Raw genomic sequence first — 21,215 nt, forward strand, 5'->3', positions numbered from 1 at the left:
CAGAGTTTTACTTAAAAATATATATTTTGTGAGAGAGACATTCCAACAGGCAGGTGGATACATAGCTCTAAAGTGAGGGAAACAGATCGAGGCTGGCGGTCTGAGGATCCACGAGATAGATGGTAATTAAGCTGATGGAGGTTGAAGAGAAGAAATGCAATGGTTAAGTAGAACCTATGCAATACAAAGGATGGGCAGGGAAGGAAAGCCCACAAAGGACACTGAGAAAGGCAGCCAAGAAGTAAGAAGTAAACTGTGTACAACTTAGAAATATTTGGCACATACACCATGTGTGATAACACAAAAGCAAAAAAAATATTTCAAACAAAAGAGAGTACTCAACAATGTAAATTCTCCAAGTGAAATAACTTGAGAGTTTTCACTGGATTTAGCAACAAAGTTAATCATCCACATAATAAATGTATCAAGCATTGTGTGAAGCTCTGGAGACAAAAAAAAAAAAAAAAAAAAAAAAAAACAAGACAAGTAAGAGTGCTACACACAGACATTGTTGTGAAGATACAGTAACTAGTGAATAAGATACTTATAAATTGTGATAAGGCCAATTCTAGAGATAGTGATGTGATTGAGCATAAAAGGTAGAAGCCAGGCCTCCTCGTGGCACAGTGGGTTGAGAGCCACGCTGTGAAGCTGTCTGCAGCCTCTGCAGTGCGGGTTCGATCCCCGGCCAGCCAGGGAGCAACCCCCATGGCATGGCAGACCTCTCCTGTCTCACTCCACTTCTCCCCTCAGCAGTGTCTTCAGTCCGTCTGCCTGTTCTGCTCCCTGCTCTGTCTCTGGTGAATTCTCTCACCCTCCCATGCCTCTGACTGCACCCCAGTTCTTGTATAAATAAATCTTTAAAAAAAAAAAAAAAAGGCAGAAGCCACCATTCAATAGGGAATCTGGGAGGTCCTCTAAGGAGGAAAAATTTAAACTGAAACTTAAGGCAAGAAAGGACTCAGCATGGTGAGAGAACCAGAGGCCCAGGAAGCTATAGCTCAACAATGGGGAGAAAGGAGAGACAAAAGCCAGATCATGCTTGTGGATCATGCTGAGGACATACTGAGAACAGATTAGATGATGACCTGTTGAGCATTAATAGTAGGGAAGTTAAGATCACACTGGGCATGGTCTTAATAGCTTGCTTTTCTTCATTTATACTAGTCTTAATAATCAGAAATGGGGCATTTTACACTCTTTCAACCATTAACTTTATTACAGTATCAGAATAAATATTTCTATTTTACAGTTACAGCAAATTACCAGTTGCATTAATTTTACTTTAACCTTCTTATTTTTTCCAAAGATATTTTTCTTTTCTTTTTCTTTTTTTTAAAGATTGGGTACAGTCAGAAGCGTAGGAGGGTGAGAGGATTCACCAGAGCGGGGAACAGAACAGGCAGACCGACGAAATACACTGCTGAAGGGAGCAGCGGGAGGCAGGAGAGGTCTGCAGGCCATGTGGGACCCTCACAGGCGGCCGGGTATCAAACCGGCGCTGCAGAGGCTGCAGGCAGCTTTGTAGCCCAGCGCTCAACCGCTGCGCCACCCGGGAGGCCCCCAAAGATATTTTTCATAATATCTACTTGATATTATCATTAAATTCTATTTCTTGAGATAGTTCTCATTTTCAAGCAACATATATCATAAAGTGAAAGTTTTAGAGAAGACTTTGCAAGGTATTAATAGAAAGTTAATGGGTCAATAACACAAAAAAACATAGTGGAACTCATCAAAAATAAAACATATTCCATAGTTTCAGTTTCCTACTTTATCTCAAAATGATTTAATCTACATATTTATACACACATACATGATAGAGAAAAGTGGATACAAAAAGCTTTTGACTTGATTCTGAGCAGCTGAATACATGTTCATATATATTTTTAAAATTTCCTTATTTGCAAAAGGAAAGATTCATGGCCCTTCCATACTTCAGAAGGCTATATTATATACAGATATATAAAATGCTATCATTTACTTAATATCCACATCACATAAAATCTCGATCATCTCCATATGCCCCAGAAAATATTCTTCCCACATTATGGATAGAAAAACAGTCTCAGGTGAGACAGGTGACTTGGCCAATATAGCAGTGCTTGAACTTAAACCCAATTCCAAAATCGTGAACACTGTGGTCCCATATCATGACACCTCAGACTATTAACAGATTGAATTCCTTAAAAATATCTATCAGACTATAAGATATTAAATGATAAAGATGGCTTTTTAAATGATAACAAATATTTTATTAATTTTTTAGTAAACTGTGTACAACTTAGAAGTATTTGTCACATACACTATTCTTACATATTCCTCCCTTTGGCATAATTTATTTTTTAATAGAGGAGTAGAGTGATCAAAGGAAGCTAGAAAACATAGCCACACTGTAATTAAGTCTAATTACCATTACGGGTAATTTTTTTCCTCAGTTAATCCTTTATACACATATTAAATCCAAGAAACAACCAGTAAGTAACTCATTGCCTCTTTTCACAAAATTTGTCCTCACAATCCCTGAATTTGAAAAGCAACAAGTCTGAATAAAAGCATTATAACACACGAATCTATAGATTTATTTACTGTATTGTCAGTTCTTCCTACTTGGATTTTTCAGGTAGCCAAGTCATCCACCAAAATACTGTTTTGAAGAAGTCTAGATAGTTAACAGAAATAAACTGCCAGATCATCTGTATTTTCCTTAACAAAAAAAACATACAAGAGCACAAAATTCACATATGTATCATTATTTTACAAGTATAAATAATGTTCAGAATTCAAGTACAGTCAAGTGCAGAGATGTTTCCTGTATGTAAATATGTAAACATAAGCTAATTATATACATCATGTGCCTTTGGCCCAGCTGCAAAATAATAGACATCAAAAAGAAACACTGCACTTGACTGTTGAATAGCATTCTTACTGAAAATTCGTACCAACTATGTAGTTACGGTTAAAACTTTTACACCACTAAATGTAAATGCTTAAATAGATATCCCCCCAGAAAATGTCCAAAAAGTTAAAATCCTATCCATTTTTAATGTTGACATTAAAAATCTCAGTTGTGTTTCATTCCTCAAAACAAACACTATTAGAACTTAACCAAAGTTCTTCCTATGTTAAAATGGATATTATTTACAGGTCACACATAGGAAACAAGGATGCTATCATGTTTGTTTACTTTTAGAATGAAAAAAATCTAAAAGCTATCTCAACAGTATGGGTCTTTGTACATCCTTTGTACAAAAGGATCTTATTTTACTGACATCACTTGCTTTTAATTTTAACTCCCAGTAGATATATAACTTTGACATATTGAAATAGGTAGCAAATCTGAAGTCAAATGATTTCAAGCATTTCCTTAGAGGGGGAAAAATATAGAAAGAACCACCTAAAAAGCAACAAACTGACATCAACAAGACTACAAATATCCAGTTGAAGGCACGTGGAAGCATTTACTACATTGTCATTAAAGATTCTTCACTTAGTTCAGGGTTAGGACTAGAATCAGCTACGGAAACTGTTGATTTGTCTTCATTCACTGAAGTTTCCTCACTCTTGTTCTCTTCTTGTTTCTCCTCTGATTCTTCTGTGACAGATGCTTTTTCAATCACTTGGTCCATCTGCTCTGTATCTGATATTTTGTCATCTGTCTGCTCTTCACTGTTATCAAGAACATCTGGTTCTTCTAAAGATTCTGAAAAGATAAAGAATCAAGACTTTAGGAATACCCAAATGTCAAAACCACTACATAAGGTAAGCAAAAGATAAATACACACATATATGAACTAAGCGTATAATAGCCTATTATCCTTATAATATTTTTTTTTTTTTTATAGAGGCATGCTTTATTTATTTATTTATTTGTTTGTTTGTTTTGTTTATACATGCACTGGGTACAGTCAGAAGCGCGGGAGGGTGAGAGAATTCACCAGAGCCAGAGAGGGGAGCAGAGCAGGCAGAAGGACCGAAGTACACTGCTGAGGGGAGCAGCGGGCGGCAGGAGAGGTCTGCGCACCATGTGGGACCCTCCTCCAGTGGCCGGGGAGCAGCCGGGGATCGAACCGGCGCCACAGAGGCTGCGGGCAGCTTCGCAACCCAGCGCTCAACCGCTGCGCCACCGGGGAGGCCCTATCCTTATAATATTTTAAAAGATGTACTTAATTCCTAATAACATACCACATATGAACTGGAATAAATGAAGAAAGGAACACAATTTGGAGTAAACAAACCCTTTTATACAAAGTCCTATATTTTCATAAAATTAAGCTCCTAAAATGTATTTGAAAGTTGAATGTCCAAATATAAGAAAGTCCCAACAGAATTGGGTGCTATAAGACAACCACCCAGCAAACAAAGCAAGTGCACTATTACCTCCCTTTTACCCAGTCTCCCTTTTCCTCTGTGTGCAAGGGTCAGGGTGTAGGGGGGTGCTATTTCCCATACTAATTTGTACCTCTATTATTCAAACACTGAGGAAGTCAGGATCTACCTTTTCCAAAGACACAATATTTTATTTGATAAAATGTTGAATTATATATTAAAGGATTTGAATTTAATGAAACTCTGAAGAGAGTATAAAGGAAGTAAATTTTAAGGGAGAGATCAAGACCTCTGCTTAGCTTCTGGTGCGTGATGGGAAAAGGCCCTCCTCTTTCTCGCCCAAGCATTGTGGTTCTAGGTATGTAGCATTTTCAGACCTAGAGGTTTAAATCTTGAGGGATGAGAGACCACTTAGGATAAAACAAGGTTTTACTGTATAAAAATTTCACATGATCACAAAAAGTAGTGGGGAATACTCACAATGATATTTGTGACCTAATTTCTTAAAGGGAACTTAAAAATGGCATTACTTGCAATCTTAGAAAAAAATCCAAAATAGAGAAGGAGTAGGCAATATGAGTTTTGTCATTTGAATGTCGCAGTGCACAAAGGAGAAGCAGAAAGTGCAAATGAAACCTTGTGAGCATGTACAGGTCCTACAGGGCAGGCAAGTTCTGCAGTGGAAAACTTTAGGAGCTGCCAACTATTTGTAATTCTACCTTCAAAGAATTTATCCAGAGTTGAATTTTAAGAGTCACGGTTTTCCACAATTCTCTGGCCTTAGAGCAATATTTACTTGCCAAGAACTTTAAAATGTTGTAATTTAGTAAGTCTCTGAAACAAACCAGAAAAGCCATATGACATGAAAAAAACAAAAACTCAAAATCCAGAACTCACACACAAAAAAGTCTCATACTGAACTTATAGATGAGAGGTATCAAAGTTCAAGATTTATCATATTAAAGCTGTGTGATGTCACTATTTCCAGAAACAGGTTACTAGTCACATCCAATTTATTTTTTAAATTCTGGAGTCTTAAATAAGAAGTTAGTACAAAAAGAAAAACTATAATCCTGAAAATTTTAAATGTCTATAAACATGAATTCAAAGAAATGCCATGTAGAAGACAATAACTCAGTTACAAAGCATGTGGTCAATGCTGTATTGTATTTCAGAGAATATATGAAGACTAAAATATGGTGAAATGGTGAATAGGGCTTGAAAATAATGAGATTCCAGATTAATGACTATATTTCTTCCCCAGGTTAATTTTAATAGCAGTAACCGAATAAAAAATTGATGTGTCATGATGCCTACAATGCAGGCATCAGCTAGTTACTAAATGAAATAGATATTCAATGTTTGGATGCCTGTGCTATTTTGTGAGAAGTGATTGAAATGAGATTTAAGTGAACTAGGTGTGCAAGATTAAGAGGGTATTACATATTAGTTTAATAACTAATTAACAATCATTTAATTACTTTATAATAAGATGATTAAATATTCCAAAAGTATTTTATTTCTATGGGAGAGAATCATGCGCCTATTCTAAAAAAAAAAAAAGTACATTTTTTTCCTGTGAGGTTATACTTTAAGGAGCTTAGTGGTATAAAACATAGAAGATGTTAACATTTTAGACATAAAGTACTCAAAGAGAAACCAGTCTTTGCATTCATACTAATTCAGCAGGCCTACTCTCCCCCCATTTAGTACCAGTTTAATATTAAATTTGAAAGTTATCTGAATGACCTGATTCCAGAGTTAGGAAATTTTTGACAATCAACTATGGCATCAGTAATGCCGGGAAAACAATATACCACAATGTGATAAAATACAAATGACCCTTTGCCCATTCCGGCCCCTGCCCCACTCCTATTCCAATATTCTTGAGAGAAAAGCTTTCCCTACCACACTGTAACAATTGCTTCCAGTTGTTTGGGCAAATTCAAACTAGACAAAGCTAGACAACTCAAACTTATAAAACTGAGCATAAATGTATAATGAATACCACTACTCCCCAATAAATACACGCATGCAAAAACATGAGTATCACCTTACCTTTAGGTATTTATTCTAGCTCTTAAAAGAAAATATCTCTAAGAAAACTAAAGAATCATCTAGTAAAACAATTTTACTTCCAAAGGAAATATTTAATTTCCACAGGAAAATATATGATTCTATTTAAGTTATACTTTCAAAAAAGCCCATTTATTTTGGTGAATTAATTTAGATTTTTTCCTTTTAATTCCTTTTTAACAATGAAAGGTTTTTTTCTTTTGCCTTGCTAACATCAGTACCCATTATATTTGTATATTATAAAACATATCCAAAGGAAATGTTAAAATGTACAAGTTGTCTTTGAACTCAATGGTTTTAAACAAAATGATTTTTACAAGATTTTTCTGCCTTACAGAAAATGGCCAGCTTCTATTTAAGGAACAGACATGAATTTCTTCCCAACTCAACCCAATGACTCAATGAATAAAATCCAATTACATAACCAACAACTTTGAGAAAAATCTTGTATTCAAATGCACAGAATACCATTTATTTACTATTAGTAAACCAATACATTGGATGAGTAAGAATTTCATTATTAAGCAATGCTATAAAACTACTAGTAAAGATAATTTAGAAAAGGGAATCACAAGGCCAAAACATCTCTATGTCAATACTAAAATGAAACACCATACTACAGGCAAATTACATCCTGAGTAAGCTATACATAATTAAATATATATAAAGGTAAAAGCTTTTTGAATCTGGTAATACACAGAATTCAATAAAACAAAAATTACATTATCAAATAATTCAAGTTAAGCATCATAACAAACAACACTAAAAAGAGAATTTTTCCTAGTTCAACTTAATAGTAACAGTATATTACTTAAAATAAAGAGCAGAGGGCCTCCCTGGTGGTGCAAGGGGTTAAGCACCACACTATGAAGCAATCCATAGCCTCTGCAGCAGGAGTTCAATCCCCAGCTGGCCAGGGAGAAATCCACATGGCGAGGCAGACCTCTCCTGTCTCACCCGCTGCTCCCTCAGTAGTGTATTTCAGTAGATCTGCTTGTTCTGTTCCCCACTCTGTCTCTGGTGGATCCTCTTTCACCCCCCCGCATCTCTGGCCTGTGCCCCTGCTCTTGTATGCATAAATAAATCTTAATAAATAAAGAGCAGAAATCAGATTATCAGGGCAAATTTTACTTGCTATTTTAGTTTTGTTTAGAAGCCATTATTTTTAATATTTCCAAATGAATAAAAGCTATTTTCTAATAAAATAGTGACGTGAGATCTACACAAATACAACTGAGCAATGAAAGCAACATTAAAGTTTTCAAACATGGTAGGCCAAAATCACTCTGTAAGTATATAAACAATGTAGGAACCATGTACTCTATCCACAATTATCCATAAAGTACTCCAGTTATCTAAACAGAAAGCTTATCAGGTATTTTTGGAAATACACTTTTTTAAAAAAAGTAAAATTTATAGACCACTTTAGTGTGGCTTCTCAGAGATTCAAGAATTATTGTCCTATTCTTTTAACCATAAGAGAAACTGAGAAACCTAAAAGCAGTTCATTAGTTTGATGTATCTAGTATCTGTTAGATAAAAAGATAACCCATAGTCCTAATTTCTTGTTTCTCTAATACTCTATTTCCAAAGCATCTGTATACACAGTTCTAGAAAAAAATTCTAGGAACTCAAATGAACAATCATTGGGAGAAATTTCTTCTAGGTCTCCTTCTTTGTTGAAAACTTTCCAAGATTCCATATTAGTGCAGAAGATATGTTCTAAAGAGTGGTCGAAAAATTACAAGGGTCTTGTGCCTCATCCTAAATGTAAAGTCTTCCAGTAGCAGAACCAAGACAAAATTTAATTTCAAAGTCTTGCATCATAGAATAGAAAAATAAAAAAGGCTTCCTCTATTAATTCTAGGTTACAAATGGTTCCATCTATAACTTCAATAACCTATAGTACATTAGTGCAGAAGATATGCTGCATATCTTTCTGTTGCTTCAATTTCTAGTACTAAGCATGTATATATACTATATGAACATATATATTAAAGCAGGAAAGATTTTTTCCAGATCTAAATTTCTTCAAGAATGTAGAAATCAGAAATCTAATCTTTCAATTACATGGGCTGTCAGCATGGAGAGGAGGTGAGTAAGATGATACAGTCTTAATAGTTCAATTTAATCATAAAAGTATGCCACCGGTGTTCAAAACCATCGCAGCTTCATCTGTTCATCAGAAATACTTCCAGTCATTTACTAAAGGAATCCAGCTTGAAATTTATAACTGTTTATCATATTGTTGAGGCCGTAGTCTTGGAGAAAAGTTTCAATCTTCTGGAAAGCCAAAGAAGTAAAAGGTGCTTTATTGCCATTTTGATGAATCCAAAGAGAAGTATGAACAGTTTACTATTCTAAAGACTACCTTAACTACATGGAATTGTTGCTTCAATTTCTAGTACTAAGGAGTATCAGAATCTTATAGAAATTTTGTCTTCACCTATTAACATTACCTTATCAGGACTGAGTTGGAGGCAGTTAGACTTCATTCCAGGGGTTTCATACAGAAAATAAGACATCTGGGGCATTGCTCCTCCTAAATTAGATGAGAAGGAAAGGTATAGCGGGTGTTGTTTGCTAACTATCCATCTAGACCTTAGAGGAAGACATAAAGAATGGGATTCATTGTCAAGATTTTTGTTTTGTTGGCTGATTTTTCCATTATTTTCCCCAACTATTGGCTTGCAAATATCCACATTAGCTTTCACAAGCTAAGTTATTCATGGAAATGACTTCAATTATTCCTCTAGGCATCTTCACCATGAAGTCCTTAAATTTTCAGTTCCAAGAGGTTGCATGGCAAGACAGATGATTTGTATGTGACAGCATGCAGCTCGGAGCATGACTGAAGCATAAGAAAAAAATTTTATATTGGATTTGGAGTTGATGTTGCAGACTTGGAGAAGACAATTGTATTGATTCAGTATTGGAAGTAGGATACAAGCCTCCTGTAATGGCTATCTGTATTCAAATTCATTTTGACATTTGTTAGCCAAAAGCCAACCCCAAGTTAGCATATGTATTTTAAGTTCACTCTGCAAAATTTTTTTAAAAAGGTACTTAAATCTTCACACTAAACTTCTGATATCTGAAAATTCACTGCTTCAATATTCTCTGTTAAAGCAATTTTTTCAATTCTCAAAGCTTTGATAAATAAATATATGCAAATAATAAATCTTAGAATTAAAAGAATACTGACTGCTAAATAAATTATATGAATTATACAAAATCATACATATTTTACTTTAATATAAAAATATGTACATTAAATTATATGAATTTCAAATATGGATTTTTTCCTATACCAGTCATAACACCAAGATCAGTGTCTGTGTCATAATTTTAGCAATCTTCATAACTCAGAGTTGCTTAACAAATAGCTCCTAACAAAAAAATAGTTGCAATAGTCAAATCTTCCATCTTATGTTTTCGATTATTTTTCATGAAACCACTCAAGAATTCTTAAAACAGAACTTGAAGTTGAGTTTTAAAATGCAGTGAAGGGCCTCCCCGGTGGTGCCGCGGTTGAGTGCTGGGTTGCGAAGCTGCCCGCAGCCTCTGCAGTGCCAGTTCGATCCCCGGCTGCTCCCCGGCCACCGGAGGAGGGTCCCGCATGGCGCGCAGACCTCTCCTGCCGCCCGCTGCTCCCCTCAGCAGTGTACTTCGGTCCTTCTGCCTGCTCTGCTCCCAGCTCTGGCTCTGGTGAATTCGCTCACCCTCCCGTGCTTCAGACTGCACCCAGTGCTTGTATAAATAAATAAATAAATCTTTTAAAAAAAAAAAAAAAAAAAAGACCTGGAAACTTTCCCTTTAAGAAAAAAAATAAAATAAAAAAAATAAAAGGCAGTGAAGTCTGATAAATTCTGTTTCTCTACTATAAGGTTGTTCTATATCAAGCACATGCATCAACGATGTTAACCTCTACAAACCATTTCAAAGGTACGCCAGTCCTATCAACACTGTCATGAAAGAATGCAAAGAAGGGCCTCCCTGGTGGCATAAGGAGTTAAGCACAGCACTGTGAAGCTGTCCGCAGCCTCTGCAGCATGAGTTCCATCCCCCAGCCAGCCAAGGAGCTACCCACATGGTTCAGCAGACCTCTCCTGTTTTGCCTGCTGCTCCCCTCAGCAGTGTATTTCAGTCTGTCTGCCTGTTCTGTTCCCCACTCTATCTCTGGTGAATCCTCTCACCCTCTGCACCTTTTGCCTGTACCTCAATTCTTGTATGCATAAATAAATAAATCTTAACAAAAAAAATAAGAATGCAAAGAAACTTTCAAAGTTTCCTGCTTTCTAGTAATGTCTACCAATTCAAGTGGTGGTAGGGACAAACTTATTTCATTAATATTTAAAATTTTATAAGAATTTAACCCTTATTAAGTAGTTTCATAATTCATTCAAATAAAAGAAAAATAAAATGATTCAACAAGAACATATCAGTCAGATCTCACAAGTTATTGGACAAGGTCACGCCATAATGTTTACCTAGCTGTTGCTAGATTTTGCTTAATACAATACAACTTGCATTTTAAAAATGAAACACATCGAGGGCCTCCCCTGGTGGCGCAGCAGTTGAGCGCTGGGCTGCGAGGCTGCCCGCAGCCTCTGCAGCGCCAGTTCATTCCTCAACTGCCGGCAAGGGTCCCACCAAAAAAAAAAAAAAAAAAAAAAAAGGAACACATCATACCAATCATACAGAAAGCTATGATCAGGGCAATAGCTGATATATGCATACAGCAAAATATGATCTATTAATGCATTATTATCTAAAAGCATTATGCCTTTATTGTTAAACAGCAAAATTTTTATTTTTCAAATAAAAATTTAAACATATTCATACCTTCACTAAATTGGTTCTCTGATGAAATCACACTTCCTGAGGGCAAGGGACCAACTAAAGTTGAGCCTTCCATTGCCTGCCGCTTCTCAAAACTAAACTCTGGAAGTCTTGGCGCCTGGGGTCTGGTTTTTCTTGCAGGATTCAAGAAAAAACAGTAGGCACATCGAAAAGCTGCAGAGAATTTAAAAAATAAAACCACAAACCAAAGAAAATTCAAGGACACTCAAGATTACTTTTACAAAAAGGCAAAGAACCCTTCAAAAGTTATTTATCATTTCTGAAATTTATGTGATTTTAGTATTATGATGGTAGGTGTTCTAATCAAAGCTAATTTTAAAGCATGCTTTCTACTTTATAGAATTACAACATTAACTTTAAAGCAGAAAACAGTAAGTTATACATCAAGTTAACTAATGGCAAAGCAGTACTAATAATAATCTAAATATATTACAGTAAAAAAATCACATTTCTAATAATCAGAATCATGTTATTTTAAAATACAAAATCTCACTGATCTGCCAAGAAAATGTTGTCTGTCCTAGCTGAAAAGCATAATTAACTGAGTTCGGTGGTTTTAAAATAATGGCTACATATGAGAATTATCTGAGTAGCTTAAAATAAAAAGGTACTGATCCATGGACCCCAGGCCAAATCAATTAAGGTCTTTATAGCTGGGTGCTGGGCATCATAATTTTTAAAAGCTTGTCAGGTGATTGTGATAGTGAAATTTGAGAACAACTAGCTGAGAGGTTGCACATTGTTTAAGTAAGAAACATGCATTCTCTATCTGCCTTGTGTTCTAAAGTAAGAACAATGTGCCTGAGCAATATATACAAAGACAGTACCTAAAATAAATGCCATTACATAGGAATTGACATAAAATATTTAAATCTAATTGCTAATAATTCTTACCAATGTATTCAAATTCTTCTTTCAAAGCCATGCCATTATGAGAAAAACACTGCTGACATATAAGGGCATACCTACACCCCCAAAAAAAGCAGACAAGTTATTTTTCTGTTCCTTTTCTCCTTAATAATTTTTTTCTTTCTCTAAGCAAAAAAAAAAAAAAAAAGAAGAAGAAAAAGTAGACAAGTTATAAATGGAGACAAAACTCATGAGAGGATATTTTAGTTATTACAGCTAATTTATATTTTAACATAGTTACTTATGTTTTAACAGATTAGATGCAACTTAGTAAACAATATTCTTTAAAAGCAAGAGCCAAATTTCAAACATTCCAAAGTATAATTTATACATCAAACTAAAACTAAGCAGCAGTCATATTAATGTATCATTACTAAGTTAGCAGAAAGACTTGATAACAACATTAACGTTTCAGTGTCTTTCAACATATATTCTTGGGATCCCAAATTTGTGGTCTGACAGGATTGGAAAAGATGGAATCACTTAGAGATTCACAGTGAATATTATTATCAAAAAGTCTTGTAGTAAGGAAATGGATTTAATTTTCTCTAGCCCAAAGGTTATTTCTGTACATCATTATTCCTGTATCTAACCCCAGTTACACTTAAGTATCTTCCTTATTTTCTATTTAAATATTTTCTTTCTCTGTTCTCTGTGTATGCATTTATCAAAACCTGACCATATCTAACAATAATCTATTTTGAGTAATACATAATTATATTAACATTAAATTCTATTCTTCTATAATAATTAGAAGACATTTTGAGAATTATAAGTTCCAAATACATGCAAATTGTCTTTATTTTTATTAAAATTATCACCCTCGGGCCTCCCCGGTGGTGCAGTGGTTGAGCGCTGGGTTGCGAAGCTGCCAGCAGCCTCTGCAGCGCCAGTTCGATCCCCGGCAACTGGTGAGGGTCCCACATGGCGCACAGACCTTTCCTGCAGCCCGCTGCTCCCCTCAGCAGTGTACTTCATCCGTCTGCCTGCTCTGCTCTCCCCTTCGGCTCTGATGAATTCTCTCACCCTCCCATACTTCTGACTGTACCCAGTGCTTGTATAAATAAATAATATTTTTAAAAAATAAATAAAATTATCACCCTCACCAAGTCTAGTACTGACACATATAAACTCCATTTCTAATAACCTACCAAGCTTTCATTATTTTGTGCTCTTCAAGTGTAAATTTCAATGCAATGATTTAATTTCTCTAAAAACAATCATTTGGTAGGGTTATAATAGTTATATTTTTCTATTATATGTTATACATTTTTCTACAGTTTATCTTGACTACTTTATCCAAACTCCTACTGAAAAACTACTGAACATGTATTTTTTTGCTGGGCTACAAAATATTCCATTATGATCTATAATCACTAGAATATCTAGTACATGGATACACACAGCCTAGCCAATAACTTTTTCTTCTTTTTTATTTATCTACTACTCTAGCAAACATTACCTGTTTTGTGGTCCATCACCAACTAAATATTCAACAATTCTATCCAGAGCACCTCGTTCTCGGGGAAGAATGGGTCTTGCCAAAGGTGGACCCGGAGGATGAAGACCTAGTAAATAAATACATGTAAAATTTATAGGTATAAAGTACATTTAAATTTTAACTCACTTACCAAGAACTATCTAGGCTTATCAGAACTATCTAGGCTTATCAGAAGACTATCTAGGCTTATCATAAGACTTTAACAAAACAAAAATATTATTGGCTCTTAAAAATCTCCATAGAACATTCAAATTTTCATTAAAAATACTGCACTACAAGAAGTAGTGCTATATCAGAACTACCAACATAATCTATTAGGTAATGACAGCATGTTTCTGTACAAACTAATTTTTAAAAATACCCAGACTTTTAAAGTTCACATACTAATAAATGAGGGGACTTCTACTTTGGACCATAATAAAGTTATGGGTCAGATTTACCTTCCCAACTGAAATAATAACACACCATGCAAAATTTGTGATGCAGCAGTTTTAAAAACACTGACTACCAACTAGGCAATGTAGAATAAAAAGCAAATAAGATGAAGATTACAAATGCTTTGACTTGTTGGTTGGGGAGTTTCAAGGCTGCAGCTCAGAGAGAAAAAACCCAGGTAAAATGCCTCAGTCTCCCTGAGTTGAAGAGAGAAAGCTGGAACTCTGGGAAGGTCAAGGTAGCTTGATTTCACAAGAAGGAGTGCCAGATAGGAGAGAATAAGCAAAGCAAGAATACCAACGATCTGTAGAGGTCTCCCAAGGGTATTTAGCAGAGTACTGAATTGGCTCATGCATGTGAGGATACTACCCACAAGCAGAGAAAGAGCCACCCAAAAATATTCAAGGAAACAGTGCTCATGGGGAGCTAAACTTGTGCATGTCCCCACTAGCCAGAGTGAAACTTCATAATTCACAGGTCACTGGGTAAGTATTCAGAGTTTTGTACAGGAATATAAAAATATCCAGCATCCAGTAAGGTAAAATTCACAACGTCTGGCATCAAACCAAAAATTATGAGACATACAAATAAAATAAAATCCATAATGAGAAAAATCAATCAAAAGTGAGCCAGAAATGACAAATAAAATTAGTAAACAAAAACATCTAAACATTTATTATGACTAAATTAAACATGCTTGAGAATCTAGAGGAAAGCTTCAACATAGAAAAAAGTTGAACTTCTATAGATGAAAACCACATCTAGAATGAAATATCTACAGACAGATGAATAGCAGTTTGGACATCAGAGAAAAAATTATTAGTAAACATGAAAGTGTAGCAGTAGGAACCATATAAAACAAAACACAGAGCAAAGACTAGAACATTTATAAGATATATACAAATTATCAGGAAGGTGTGGTGCAACCTCATCCTGCCTAATACACATATAATTGGAGTCCATAAAGAAAGGAGGAAAAGTGGGCCTCCCCTGGTGGCGCGGCGGTTGAGCACTGGGTTGCGAGGCAGCAACCCAGTTCGATCCCCGGCCACCGGCGAGGGTCCCACGAGGGTCCCACAAAAAAAAAAAAAAAAAAAAAAAAAAAGAAGAAAGAAAGGAGGAAAAGAAAGAATATTGAAGAAATAATGCATAAAAATTTTCCTCATCTGATGAAAACTAGAAATTCCCAGTTTCAAAATTATCAACAAATCTCAAACACAAAAAACATAACTTTGTACCGAGACATGAATAAAACTGCTTAAAACAAGAGATACAGAGAAAACCTTAAAACAGAAAAAGATGCATTATGTACAGAGAAACAAAGGTAGAATAACAGCAGATTCCCCATTAGAAAACAAGCAAGCCAGAAAACAACATTAAGGAGGGGGTCTCATATAAGAAGGAGGAGATGCCTTCATGTGACAAAACATTGCTCATAGATGTTTGCACTGCCTTAAGGTAGCTTTCTGTGATAAAAAGGTTATTTATTTCCTCCTACTTTTTCTTTCATACTTCTCTAGGGATGACCCTAAATCTGGGTAATCTGGATTCTTTAAGTAATGTAACAATTATTTCTGAGAGCCAAGGTGAAACACTGGAAAAAGTTTATTCTTGATATCTTGGAACGTTTTTTATTTTATATTTTTAATGACATATCACTATTTTATATCCTGATTTGTTTTTTCACAATTAGGATTTCTCCCCTTAAGTGTTGTCAGCATAGTTTTCCAACCACCAAAGCACTCATAGTCCCCCCCACATTGTCCACTGTGTGCTCCTTCCTCTCTGGTTTCTCCCCTCCCCCACTTCTTCCTCCTTCCCTTAACCTCCTGGGTGCCTCAGATCTATGGTCAGTTTTCAAGGGTTAGTTTTAAAATTTGTAAATAATCACAAACCTAAAGGCTGTTACCATCTAAAAAAGGGCAATTAGGGCCTCCCTGGTGGCACAGGGGTTAAAGTCTTAGTGCTATCAAGCTAACTAGCCACTGCAACATGAGTTTGATTCCTGGTTAGGGAGCTAACCCACAAGGTGCAACAGACCTCTCTTGTCTCACCCGCTGCTCCCCTCAGCAGTGTATTTCAGTCAATGTGCCTGTTCTGCTCCCCACTCTGTCTCTGGTGAATCCTTTCACACATATCCTGCAGAACCTCCCTTCCCTTGCACCTCTGGCCTGGACCCCAGTTCTTATATGCATAAATTTTAAAAAATCTTTTTTTAAAATAAATAAAATAAAACAGTATAGTTGATGTCAAAATTACAGCTACTAGTAAATAAACTTCAGATTCCAGAGTAACTTAACATTCAATATAATTCTTAATATAAGAATATAAGATAAATATATATATATGTAAGAATATATTTTATATTATTTTTAATATAAATAAAATACATTTCTCAGATTTCATCAGAGAAGTTATTGGCTTACTTGCCTAACAACATTTACTCACTATCACAAAAAAATAAACAAGTGCAAATCTTAAATATCATCCATCAGGATTATGTTCAGTGAAATAAGCCAGAAGGAAAAAGACAAATACAGGATAATTTCAATCACATGTGGAATACAAAGAGAGGAAACAGAGCAATAGACAAAACTAAACCAAAACAAACTCTAGAAACCTGACTATAGAAATGAAGGTAGCAGGGGGGTGGGTGCAGGATGGGGAACAAAAGAGAGAGGAGGCCCAATGGACCTTGGTGGAAGATGCTATGCTATGACTGTGGTGGGTATGGTGTGTTAACACATATCTTAAGAGTTGTAAACCTATACCTCTGAATTGTTATAAACCACTTTACCTCAATAAAAAAGTCATCCCTCATTATAAATTTTCAGCTTGAATAAGCATGCCAAATTGAATTTTGAAAGCATATAAGCCAACTTAACCTTTACTGGAATATTTTCCTTCCACAAATTTAAAATGAAAAGTTCCATAAAAGAATATAAATACATGAAACAACAGGTTTCATATTTTAAGCTCCTTGCATAGTAAACAACTTTAAAAATAATGCATCTTCGTATTCATGCTGTTATGGATAACAGTAATTAATACAAACAACAAGGGCAATCATTATAGGAATACTGGTCATTCTCACACAGCTTGGCAAATTATCAAGTACCTGCTGGTTATTAATTTTCAAACATATGGAAGCCCTGTTGTAATACACATTAAATTGAATCACTTCCATAAATATGGCATAATGAAAAAATGAATTATTAATCTTCTCTATAAGAAATCACTTAACTCACATTTTTGGCAATGTACAAGTGTCTTTTACACTTAAAATCTTCAATAAACTTATATTTTCATGATCACAAAATTTAGGCCACTGTGCCTCCTATAACCTTAACCCTGTATGTACAATATCATTTTTATTACTATCTGTAAGTTGCTAATTAGGTACACAAATATATGTATTGTATGCATATTCCCTCCAAAAAGTTCTTTCATTAGACAACTAAGAACTTTACTTTAAAAATCCTGGGTATCTCAAATCAACCAGATTACTGAAAAGTGTCTCATTTTCAAACAATTTAATTTTCCTAAATTTCAAAAATATGTCAGATTTAAAAGTATTTTTTCAGCAACTATTTCAAAAGTTATGATTTGTATATATTTGTAGCCAACTTTCTTTATAAATTATTTTCTAAAATCTATACTGTTTTTTTAAGAAAAGCAAGACAAAAATCTACTGTAATAACATTTAGAATGCTGGCTTATTTTATTACATAAATGTCCTGAATATCTGGTATCACCTACTTCATAGTCTCAAAATCATTAAAAGTTACATATTAGTAATTAGTAATGAAATACCAAAGTAATCTAAATTATAATTAAATGTCCCTACATAAGATAATTTACTATCATATTCAAGAATTGACATGGAAATTTACATGAAATATTGTTATCTGCTGAAGCTACAGTTTCCATATCTAAATCACACTCCAAAAGAGGTTAATATAATCTATTGTAATCCAAAATGTATCTTTCCTTAGAACTCTACCATTCAAATTCTCAAAGGGGTGAGACAGTAGTAAAGGCAGCTATGCTAAAATATGTCAGGATATATTATGATTCCATGACTTAAAAGAAAAATCTACCATCCCTTGTTAACAAAAGTAGTATTGCATATCACTATGCAGGAATATTCTTCCTGAAATAATTGTCATGTTTAAAAATATATGTAGAGGATTCAGCAAAAAACATAAACATATTCCAAAAAGGTCCTCTTCCTCCTCCATTTTATATAAATCTGGAGCAATTCTAAAGCTGAATATAAAGACATACTATATTGTTGACTACAGAATACTACAAAGTTTTATTGCCATTTAAACAAAGAAGCCATAACAGTTAAATGAGCTCAAGAAATAGGTTTCTGTATCACAAGGTGCCAGCTGTAAAGAGTTATGGCTAATTGAATATGGAACTCCCGCTTAATCAGATAACTGCTCTGCTATTTCCAAATGAAATGCCATTTCCATACCGTCTGAAAATGGCCCGTTTTATTGGTAACCAGAGGAAACAATATAAACTGTAAATAACATTAAGTGCTCTGTTTACCCATTCCAGGCACTGAAGTAGCAGGGGATCCAAGACGTCTTGGTAACACATTTGACGATAAGGCTGGAGCAACAGTTCTTTCTGGGGGTCCACCAGGGGCTGAAGAGTCCTTTGGTGATCCAGGAGACACTGGACCTTGCGGAGGAGGTCCCTGACTAGGGCTTGCTGGTGTTGGAGAAAGGTTTCTTTGAGCTGCAGTTCGCTGACGAATCTCTGGAAGTAATAAAAAGCCTGTATTAGATTTAATATACAACATACCATATTAACCAATACCAAAAATAACTTACATTTAATAAAGCTTTGTGGCACCACAGGCATTTGTAGGGTTAAACCTGCTTGTAATAAGGAATCTATAAAATATTGAAAACTCACTATACCATAGTACTAATTCTGAATCTACAAAATTCAACAGTATACACAATAAATCTTGATCTAAGTCAATCTATGACTTTTCAAAATAAATTCAAATAAACTAATCACCCAATTATATGTCATCTTTTATAGTAATTCTTCCTAATTTATGATAAAGCTTGTCAGAATTTGCAGTGAAAACTTCTAAACTGAATTTTTTTCAAGATAAAAAACTGGTATCTAAGAAATGAGTAAGTAAGTATATCCTGGTCCTTTCAACACGAGCCACCATCTTCCAGTAAATCACCAAAATGACCAACACAAAGGGAAAGTAGAGGCACTAGCTACATGTTCTCTAGCTCTTTTAGAAAATACGGAGTTCTGGGGCCTTCCTGGTGGCATAAGGGTTTAAGTCTCAGCACTACACCTATCTATAGCCATTGCAGCACCAGTTCAATCCCCTGCCAGGGAGGTGACCCACATGGTGCAGCAGACCTCTCCTGTCTCGCCTGCTGCTCCCCTCAGCAGTGTGTTTCTGTTCTGCTCCCAACTCAGTCTCTGGTGAATTCTCTCACCCACCCCGACCCCCCATCTCTGGCCTGCACCCCAGCTCTTACATGCATAAATAAATAAATCTTTGAAAAAAGAAAATATGAAGTTGTTCCGTTGACCACATATGTGAATCTACAAGTAGACATCAAGAGAACAGGCACTATTCAAAAAGAAATGCCCCACAAAGGTTACCACAACAAAACTGGAAGTGTCTATAATGTGGACCAGCATGCACTTGGCATTGTTGTAAACAAAGGCAAGATTATTGCTAAGAGAATTACAGTTCATATTGAGCATAGCAAGCACTATAAGAGCCAGGATAGTTTCCTGAAACCTATGAAAAAAAAAAATCATCAGAAAAATAAGGAAGTCAAAAAGGTAAACTTGGGTTCCAGTGAAACACCAGCCTACTCCAACCAAAGAAGGACACTTTGTGAGAACCAATGGAAAGGATTACGAGCTGCTACAATCCATCCTCTATGAATTCAAGGCATGATAGGTAATGGGGGAAAAAAACAAAAGACCTCTGGACTATAAAAACGTTTCTCTTAATTGAGTAGAAATGTTGTGTCCCCTCCTCCAACTAACAAACATTTAAAGCAAACTTTAAAAAAAAAAAAGTATATCTAGAATTATCAAATAATTTATTAGGTAATTAATCTAGGCAGACAGAGACATGCTGAAAAGAAGTGTTCTTTATTATTAGATGCCAATAAATTTCAGTAAGGGAAAATATCCACTCTGCAAAAACAACGTATCATCAAAAATAAATCTTATCTATCATTTGTATAAATTAAAAGATTCTCTGTAACCAGGCTGGCAAATGTTCCATATTCTGGCTACCTGCTTTTGCAGCTTAACTGAAAGACAGTAACACACTTTTGTTTATATATATCTATGGCTACTTTAGAAAAGTAAGTAGTTCCAACAGAAACCAAATGGCTTTCAAAGCCATTTGCTATATTTACTGTCTGGCCCTTTAACAGAAAGTTTCATGCTCTCCTACATGATAACATAAAATTAGATTCTATCATTTCCCCATTTCCACCAATATCGTCCTCAAATGTCAGTATTAAGATCTGATGCAGGGCCTCCCCGGTGGCGCAGCGGTTGAGCGCTGGGTTGCAAAGCTGCCCGCGGCCTCTGCGGTGCCGGTTCGATCCCCGGCTGCTCCCCGGCCACCGGAGGAGGGTCCCACATGGCGCGCAGACCTCTCCTGCCGCCCGCTGCTCCCCTCAGCAGTGTACTTCGGTCCTTCTGCCTGCTCTGCTCCCCGCTCTGGCTCTGGTGAATTCTCTCACCCTCCCGCGCTTCTGACTGTACCCAGTGCATGTATAAACAAAACAAACAAAACAAATAAATAAATAAATAAAACATGCCTCTATTAAAAAAAAAAAAAAAAAAAGATCTGATGCAAAGAAGCATTATAGCTTTTTAATTCTATACATTGTATTAAATTGTCACAACTCCTGAAATAATAAAGAAGCTATATTTTTATTGGCCTGATTGGTAAAAATGCATACTTCCAGAAGCAAAATACTATGGAGATGAATTCTATTTGACAGTTAAAGATTTTTATTAAAGTTCACTGCAATCAAAAGTACAGCTCTGGTATCAGATCTCAGTTAAGAACGGGTCT

The 21,215-nt window shown here is 35.4% G+C and overlaps 1 protein-coding gene across 5 annotated transcripts in view; it reads right to left on the minus strand.

Moving 5' to 3' along the window:
• Window positions 1-1,636: 1,636 nt before the first annotated feature.
• Window positions 1,637-21,215, minus strand: part of LNPK (lunapark, ER junction formation factor) — a 59,875-nt gene continuing 40,296 nt past the window's right edge. For 3 of the 5 annotated variants that reach the window (XM_037523580.2, XM_037523578.2, XM_037523579.2), the window contains exons 9-13: window positions 18,674-18,886; window positions 13,640-13,745; window positions 12,163-12,233; window positions 11,251-11,421; window positions 1,652-3,703 (exon numbers count right to left, since the gene is read on the minus strand). In XM_037523580.2, coding sequence (XP_037379477.1) covers window positions 3,465-3,703; window positions 11,251-11,421; window positions 12,163-12,233; window positions 13,640-13,745; window positions 18,674-18,886 — 800 coding nt within the window. In that variant the 3' untranslated portion in view covers window positions 1,652-3,464. Of the gene's footprint in view, window positions 3,704-8,864; window positions 8,948-11,250; window positions 11,422-12,162; window positions 12,234-13,639; window positions 13,746-18,673; window positions 18,887-21,215 lie in introns of all 5 variants that reach the window. The other 2 variants (XM_037523582.2, XM_037523583.2) reach the window with 2 other exon arrangements.

Source organism: Talpa occidentalis, unplaced genomic scaffold (genome assembly GCF_014898055.3).
Source record: "Talpa occidentalis isolate TD23 unplaced genomic scaffold, MPIMG_talOcc4v2.1 talOcc4.3, whole genome shotgun sequence".
In the NCBI taxonomy this organism is placed as follows: Eukaryota; Metazoa; Chordata; class Mammalia; order Eulipotyphla; family Talpidae; genus Talpa; species Talpa occidentalis.